This window comes from Chrysochloris asiatica, unplaced genomic scaffold (assembly GCF_000296735.1).
Source record: "Chrysochloris asiatica unplaced genomic scaffold, ChrAsi1.0 scaffold00144, whole genome shotgun sequence".
NCBI lineage: Eukaryota > Metazoa > Chordata > Mammalia > Afrosoricida > Chrysochloridae > Chrysochloris > Chrysochloris asiatica.
In genome coordinates, this window is record NW_006408662.1 from 8,221,137 (window position 1) to 8,230,125 (window position 8,989).

The following is an 8,989-nucleotide window of genomic DNA, read 5'->3' on the forward strand; positions in this document are numbered from 1 at the left end:
AAACAGATTAATCCACTATCTCCTTCACCATTCTGTATCTGTTGATCTTGAAATTTTCCTTAAAATATTGTCAGGACAAGGACTAAGTATAAGATCTCATTATGTCTACATAATATTTAGTATACTGTCCCAAACAAGCTAGCTATATACTTAACAAGTGTTTGCTTTATGAAGAAACCATTCCACCATTAGTTTTTAGTACTTAGTTTTTAGATTTAGAGAATGAGTAAGAAGGAAAGACTCATAAGATTATGAAATGATAAACAGAACCTAGATCCTAAAGCTCTAATATAGAATAGAAATGTTGTTGTGTGCTTTGGAGTTAGTCTTTACTCATAGCAGCCCTGTAGAGGATTTCCAAGAAGCACCTGGTGGGTTTGAACCTCTGACCATGTGGTAAGTAGTCCTGTGCTTATCCCACAGTGCTACACCAGGACTCCAAGAACAGAAATAGCCAGGTTTATTTGTATACTTTTTACTTTATTGGATGTTGTCCATTTTTGAGTTATGAACTTTTCAAACCTAAGTAATCCAAATGAGTGATTGCCAACCTGAGCAAGCCAGTAGTCATGAGTTCTTTCAAGGAAGTCCCTGTATCCAGATGTAAAATAGATGGTTGCTTACAGATGTTTCCTGATAAGAGCTCTGATAGCATAGTGTTTACAAGCCCAGCTGCTGACTTCAGGGTCACTGATTCAAAACTACTAGTTGTTCCACAGGAGAAATGAGGCATTCCGCTGTAAAGATTTACAACCTTGGAAACCCTATGCAGGGTTGCTATGAGTAGGAACCGACTCCACAACATATAACCACCACCACCACCATAGATTTTCCCAGGGCAATAGCCAAAGATATGTCTTCAACATAGAGGTATGTCTGGTTTCAGATAATTTAGGTACTTTCATAATTAAGGAACCCTGCTAGTATACTGATTAAGTGCTTGACTACTAACTGGAAAGTCAGTGGTTTAAATCCACTAGTGATTTGACCCCATAATATTCTCTGCTAAAAATTACAGCCTAGAAAACTCTATGGGGAATTTCTACTCTGTCCTGTAGGGTTGATGGATTGGAAGAAGACACTCAACAAAACCCTTCATGATTATTAAAATGAAGACATATTGACAAGCATTCAGAACTTATAGGAGCTGGTGGCACAGTGATGAATACTCAGCAGTTAACTCAAAGATTAGCAGTTTGAACCCATCAGTTGCTCCTCAGAAGAAGATGTGGTAGGCAGTTTGCTGCAAGAACCATTTACAACATTGGCAACCCTATTGGTGGCTCAGCTTAATTCTCTGGGGTTGGAATTGACTTGATAACAATTATTTTATTTTATTTTTTTGTTTTATTTACAATTTCTATCTATTCTTGGAGCCCTGGTGTAGTGCTGGTGGATAAGCACTGGACCACAAGTCAGTTTGAACCTGAGGTCAGTGTTCAAACTCACCAGCTGCTCCTTGGAAACCCTATAAAGGGTCACTATGAGTCAGAACTGACTCAATGGCACTTAACAACATCTATGTTTATTTCAAATTTGGGGATTTATTTCCACATGGTTTAACATGTGCTTTATTATTGTTATATTAAGACATAGAAAACAATGTTTTTCAGATAAATGTTGCCAGGAGAAAAAGGAGGAAATCCTGGGAAGTGAAAAGCCCACCGGACGCAATCCCAGACAAGGAAAACTGGATGTGCAAAGTCAAGACCAAACTAACTCCCACCCTGTGTTTCCTGAATCTGCCAAGATGACCACCCTGTAAGGCTAATTTACTTAGCTCTGCACTTGTGCAGAGCGTGAGACAATCTCATTTACTGGTTGCTTCTTTTGAAACTTTATTAAGGATAAGGAAGAGGTCCTAATTGTTTTTGAAACTTTTGTATGTTAAGTTTCCAGGGTAATAGACAGAGACAGATCATCTACAGAGTAACGTCCCAACAAGATAGTTCTGTCTTGCAAGTCATCAGTGGGCCTGAAACATCTGTGCAAGATGAAACATCTGTGGATGCCATGCATGTCTTCATCGATGAACATGGTAAGTCCTGCAAGCTCTTGGGCCATGGGGAATATTGGTGGCTTTTCCAGAACTTGTCATCGTCTCTTAGCCTAAACACTAGACTTTGGAGCAGGAAGTCTTGGACATATGATGGCTCACAGAATGCTCTTCGAACCTCTGGATCTTTGTATGTGCCATGTCCCTATGTCAATTCTGAATTAAAACTTTTTTTGAACTTCTTAGACTTGGTCAGGTTCCTCTATTAACACATCCTTTTCATTTTCTTCTTTGATTTCATTAAACTTATTTGTGTATTTATAATTATTTGATTGGACTCCTGGTGTGATGGCACTTAACAGCAACAACAACAATCATTTGATTAACCACAATGTTCAGCACCCAGTAGGAGCCCTGGTGGAACTATAGGATAACCACAAGGTTGGCAATTCAAACCCACCAGCAACTCTGTGTGAGTCAGGAGAATTTTTTTGCCCCATGAGGACTTATAGCCTCAGAAATCCTATACAGGGTTTCTATGAATTGAGACTGACTTGTTAACAGTAAGTTTTATATAGGTTTTATAGGCGTTCTGGTGTAGTGCTGTGATATAAAGCACTTAACCACAGGGTTGGTGGTTCAAATTCACCAGCCACTCCTTGGAAACCTATACAGGCTCACTATGAGTCAGAATTAACTTGTTAGCAGTGAATTTTATACAGGTTTTGTAGATGAAAAACTTGACCTTGATATATCATTTCACTGCCTTGTTATAAAATAAAAGATTAAAGCCTTGGAAATCCTATGGTTAGTTCTACTGTGAAGGCTCCTGGTGACACAGTGGCTAAATGCTTAGCTGCTAACTGACATGTCAGTGGTTCAAACCCACCAGCTATTCTGTGGGATGAAAACAAAGCAGTCTGCTTCCATAAAGATTAACAGTCTTCAAAACTCTTATGGGGGCATTTCTACTCTCTCCCATAGGATCACTATGAGTTGGACTCAGTAACAACCAGTTTGGTTAGGGTTTGGAATATGCAAATCAGTAGTTTATAGTTTTAAGTGCTTTTGAATCTGTAGAAATACTAAGAGATTGGTTATTCTGAAAGAGACTTCTATGTTATAAAGAAAACCATTAGCACGTATATCAAATCCTCTAGCAGGACTCTTTCCTCTTCAAGCTTTTCTGGATGTAGTTGTAATTTGCAATGTTTCACTTTTGATGGAGTTAGCCTTTGAGTTCAGACCCAGCACTTCAATCCACATTTTACTGTTGTTGTTGAGAAGTGCCGTTGAGTCAGTTCCGACTCATAGCACCCCTGTATAGGGCTTTTAAGGAGTGTCTGGTGAGCTTGAACTTCTGACCTTGTGGTTCAAACCAGCCTTGCAATCCAGCACATTAACCCACAGTGCCACACCAGGACTCTCACAGGGAAGCCATATTTATCCTTGAAGAATGAGGAGGTGCGTTACAGTGATGGAAGCAAATTCCTCAATGCAACTTTCCTCAATTTTTCTCACCAAGGCAATTTTCAGTTTTCTTAAAACTTCTTCCTAATAAGCCCCTATGATTGTCCTGTGTCCTTGGAGAAAACCTATCAAGATTGCTCCTTTGGAATCCCAATAAACAGTCACCATAACCTTCTAAGTTGATTTCTCAGCCTTACATTTAACTGGCTCAGCATATCACCTGAGAAGCCACCATTCTGAATAGACCATTTTTTGGAAGGTGCCCTAATGAGACTGTGTTGTATTGCGAGGACTTGTCTGCAGCCATTCACTGATCACGGAGACATGCTTAAATGCCTTTGGAATAAACTTATGTATGGATGAACTGGAACCTCAGGAGCAATACTTTTTGGCTTACCCTTATTTAAAAAGTGAATGAAGAGAAATTGCAAATCAATCAAGTTATAGAATTAATTAAGTAACACATAACCAAGTCAAAATGTATCTAAGTATATTATCAGTGAGGTATATCTAGAATATTTTCTTTGTGAGGTTTATTTCAGACTTCCATGTTCTTCTCATGGTACAAATGTATGTTCCTCATGGTCCAAAATTAGTTCTTTCTAACTTGGAAATATCATTAGTTGAAAGTACAAATAATTGTGTAGCATCCTATGCTGAATTTTTATTTTTATATTTTTATTTTATAGGTGACATTAGATCCTGTTATTTAAAATCTGGAAATCAGAAAGAAGGACCTTTGCAACATCAGCTGTCAAATTATGACTGTTTTTCTCATACTCGGTAAGAGGAAATTTATTTTTAGGTTTGAGAGCTGTTACATGGCTGGGGAACACGCAATTTATTCTAACTGAAAATGATGTGGGAGATCCTGAAGAATGAATGTGTTAATCTTCTTGGAGGTGTCAAGGCCCATGGTTTGATGGGAAAAAAAAGAAAATCTGATATTGTAGTATAAGGGAAAATAAACATAACTTTGTTATAGTAGCCACTTCCAAAAATGAACATAATTGTTGTTGTTAAGTGCCGTCGAGTCAATTCTGACTCTTAGCAACTCTGCATAGGGTTTCCAAGGGATGACTAGTGAGTTTGAACCTCTGACCTTGTGGTTCAAACCAAACTTATGGTCGAGTGCTTGTCCTACAGCGCCCCATTGTAATTAAAGAAAAATCCTGTGTAAGCATGGTAATATTCATAATCAGAAAAGCTGAGGACATAGCTTGAGAAACATTATTAGATTTTTTCAAATAGATGGGATGGAAATGTAGTTAGTTCTCATTCACATGGATGAAGGCAGGCTGTCTGTAGATACACTATCTAAACAGATTTCCTTTTTTACTTTAGAATATATTGAGTAACTTTAATTGTTTTAATTAAGTTGATATTAAATAAGCTTGTATATTCTGAACCTACATTAATTATTGTCAATGTTAAATAAACTGAAAATCTTAGTATTAGGCTGGATACAGAGTTAAAAGATTCTTTGAAGATAATGTACATAAACATGTGTCAGTTGTTTGCTATAAATATGTTGTTGTTTGTTGTTAAGTGCCACAGAGTCATAGCGACTCTGACTTCCAATTAATAGCGACCCTGTTTAGGGTATCCAAGGAGCATCTGGTGGGTTTGAACTGTCAACTTTGTGGTTAGCAGTCCAGTACTCATCCGACAGCGCTACACCAGGACTCCACTTTAATATATAAGTAAAATTTTCATCTTTTTCATTAGGATTGTACGTAAGGTTAACATTTCTCAAGAAACTGTGATATAACTGGAATGTCTTGGACTTTACACATAGAGAGTATAAAAGGAGTTGTACTATTTTTTGTTGCTGTAGAATCAGCTGTGACTCATGGTAGCCCATGTACAACTGACTCATGGTGGCCCCACATATAATAGAATGAACTGTTGACCAGTCCTACACCTCTTTCACACCTGTTGGCATTCTTGAGTCCATTGCAGGTATTATAGCTTTAAAAAAAATTATTATGAATTTAATGAAGGTCTACAAACAAGATCATTAGTTTTACATTCAACAAATCATATACTTTGTTACATCGTAATGATTGCAGTCCCTTCCTTGTAACAAAAGAAATCTCACTTCCTACCTGTGGATCCTATTTCCATTCCACCCATCTTCCCATCCTTTCTCAACTTTGTCCTTAGGTAAGTGTTACCCTTTTAATTTTGAATGGTAAGCATACCTTACTAGTGTTGTTGTCTCCCTATATACCTATTTATTGCTTGGCTGAAAATTGGGCCATGAGGATGGTATCTTTTCCAGACTGAAGGGTTGCTGAGGGTTATAGTCTCAGTTTCCTCAAGTCTTTTTCTGACCACTATGCCTGGTATTTAAAATAATAATAATAATTTTGAGTTTTGTTGCACATTTTTTCCTATTCTATGTGGGTCCTTCCAGTGAGATCCTTTGTAGAGAAGTTGGTTGTTGTTGTTGTTTTTATGTGCCGAGGAGTTGGTTCCGACTCATAGCGACCCTGTACAGGGTTTCCGAGGCTGTAAATCTTTACGGGAGCAGAAAGCCTCATCTTTCTCTCGCGGAGCAGCTGGTAGTTTCGAACCACTGACCTTAAGATTCACAGCCAATTTATAACGTTGGTAATGGTAGCCAAACACCGTCAAGTTCTTCTGGTGTCAGGATTGTGGAGACTGGTGTTCTCAAGTTCCATCGGTGTGTTAGACACATTGATTTCAAGCCTTTTCAGTTCTCCTCATTCTTCTTTCTTCTGCACACAGAAAGACCAATAACTGCTTCTTACATGGCAGCTCATGCACTTTCAAGATCCCAGACACTACTCATCAAAGTAGGTTGTAGAACATTGTCCCTGTGGATTATGTTCTGCCAATTGGCCATGATGTCCCCTGACACTGTTGTTCTGAGCCCTCAGGCCCAGCAACTCATTGCCTTAAAATATTTGATCATATCTAAGAAGTTTTCATCATTTTGCCCACTCTATGCCCCACCACATTCATAGTTGTGTTTTCTGGAAAGGTGAATAACATACAAATATCTTCTTTAAAACTAACTCTTTTATTTGTGGGATATATGGTGGTGGTGGTTATGTGCCGTGGAGTCGGTTCCAACTCATAGTGACCCTGTACGGAGTTTCGGAGGCTATAAATCTCTACAGAAGCAGAAAGCCTCATCTTTCTCTCACTTTCCTTGTGAGCATTATATATTGCCTTTTAACCTAGGGGAGTGATTTTCCAGCTTATAATGGACAATAAGTAGCACAATGGCTAAGTTCTCAATTGCTACCCAAAAAGGTTGGTGGTTTGGATCCACCAGAAGAAAAATCCTGCAAATCTGTTCTCATGAAGGTAACAGCCTAGAAAACCCTACTCTGCCCTGTAGAATTGCCATGAATCATAACCAACTGGATGGCATCTAACAACAATCCAGTGAACAGTATTCTGTTGTGATCAGTAGGGTTTCATTGCTTGATTTTTGGAGGTAGATCACCAGGCCTCTCTGCCTAGTCTCTATTAGTCTGCAAACTCCCCTAAAACTGGTGGTATGGCTTCTGGTATCAAACCAACAGGCAGCTATGACAAACGGACAGGTAGTGGAAAAGATTATTGTTATTGTTGTTGAGGGCCATCGAGTTGGTTCTGATGCATAACGACCCTGTATAGGGTTTCAAAGGAGCGGCTGGTAAGTGTGAACCGCCGACCTTGTGGTTCAAACTAGGACTTGGAAAAGGAATTATAAGAACATTAATTATAAATCCTGTGGTCCTTTGGCCTTCTTCTAGCTCAAAATTTCCTTCCCAGGCATTTATGGGAAATTCAAGGGGCGCTTCCTACATAGAATAGAATCTATGCTTCCTAGCATAGAATCTTTCTTGTTCCTTATAATAAGACTTCAACGTGGAAATCTGCAAAGTGCCAGCCTTTCGGGGCATCTCTTGCCACTGTCATACAGATGTCAGTGTTTGGGGATATCCAGGAGTCCCTCCCCTTCATACAAGCTCCATTGGACATGGGCTCTGAGGCAGCCAGGATCCTTCTTCGCTCAGCTTCCCTCCACCGCCACCAGCTTCCTTAGACACCCAGACACCAAGAGAACACAAACAGAAGACACAATACTTCCCTCTCCAGCCACAAATCAAAGTCCCCCTATAAATGGAATTCTAGGAGGGGAGGAATCTCATCTCCAACGTCCCACAATATTCTATCACAATCATTTCATGAGCTTAGATGTCTACAATGACACATTTCTCAGACACGATGCTTAACTGCATGAGCAACAATCTGTGAACAATGTCAAATTATTTTGCAATCTCTAGTTGAAAGCTGTAGTATTTTTAACCTAAATTTAGCATAAATGAAAGCCTCCTCTTTTATTCTAAAGTAGTGTTCCAAGTGTACTTTATTCTTATATTCCTGGGTAAATGTACTTCATGTTTTCCCTCATAAATAGCTACACTCATCAGGGATTCCAGTTAAGATGAAGTCACACATGCAGTTTTAAAAATCTAAAAATATACAATGTGCAAATAAGGATTAAAGAGAATGCATATCAGATTTTCTCTAAAACCCTGCTGTTTTAAACCATTCTTCATTCACTAAGAGCCACTGATTAACTGGCTTTCATCTCTCAATTACTCTCTCTTTATTACATTTCCTCCAAGTCTGATTTTTTCTCATTTCCTCTGCATTTCCTTTCCATATTTTAGCTCATTTACGTTCAGCTTGCTTTAGCCTGGACTTAGTTTTGCCATGCTGCATTTCCTCTTAGTGAAATAGCTTCTGGAGAAAAGGCCAGGCTGTGGCACTGCTGAGGTATTGGTGGATTCTGCGTGTGTTTACGCTGAGCTTGCTGATGGGCCATGTGGTTTTATACAGTTTCAAGATGTCAGGCCTTTTCTGGCTCTGTTTTTTCATGGCCATCAAATGGGTTGGCCCATTGCTGAGTAGTAGTCAGAGAGTCTTTTGGCCCCAAGCCCCCAAAGGGTCTTGTTTTGCTCCTCTCCCCAGGCCCACACTAGCATGTCTCAACCTTTCATCCTGAGCCATTTGTGCCACTTTGCCTAGAAAGCTCTTCTGTACTCCTTCCTACCTCTTGAAACTAGTACCTTTCAAAGTTCAATTTAAAATCTGCTTCTTTTCCTTTTTGATCCTTATAGTGAAAACAGATCTCTTGGTTTTCTCTGGAAGAGCACTTATCCCTTTCTCATTGATACCCTATGTAGTTTCGGAAGATTCCCGTTTCATCCTAAAGAAAAATGAGCCTGACTATCACTTTCCGTTTGCTGTTGAGTCAGTCCAGACTTACGGCAACCTCATTTATATCAGGGGAGAACTGTGCTCTGCATGGTTTGCAACTGCCGTTGTTTGGGAAGCCAGTTCCTGGGCCTGTCTTTTGAAATACCTGTGAGTAGACTCAAACTCTCATAAGTCTTTGATTTAGCAGCCAAGCACTTAACTGTTTGCACCACACAGGGGCTCTATGACTAGCCCTCACTTTTCCCTGTAGATCCCAATAACTCTTTTTTTTTTTTT

General features: G+C 39.2%; 1 protein-coding gene across 1 annotated transcript in view; it reads left to right on the top strand.

Moving 5' to 3' along the window:
- The window catches only part of PCNXL2 (pecanex-like 2 (Drosophila)), a 491,139-nt gene that overhangs the window by 73,088 nt on the left and 409,062 nt on the right, over positions 1 to 8,989 (top strand). Inside the window, exons 6-8 of the mRNA XM_006870571.1 lie at positions 1,614 to 1,761; positions 1,893 to 2,038; positions 4,156 to 4,249. Coding sequence (XP_006870633.1) covers positions 1,614 to 1,761; positions 1,893 to 2,038; positions 4,156 to 4,249 — 388 coding nt within the window. The remainder of the gene's footprint in view (positions 1 to 1,613; positions 1,762 to 1,892; positions 2,039 to 4,155; positions 4,250 to 8,989) is intronic.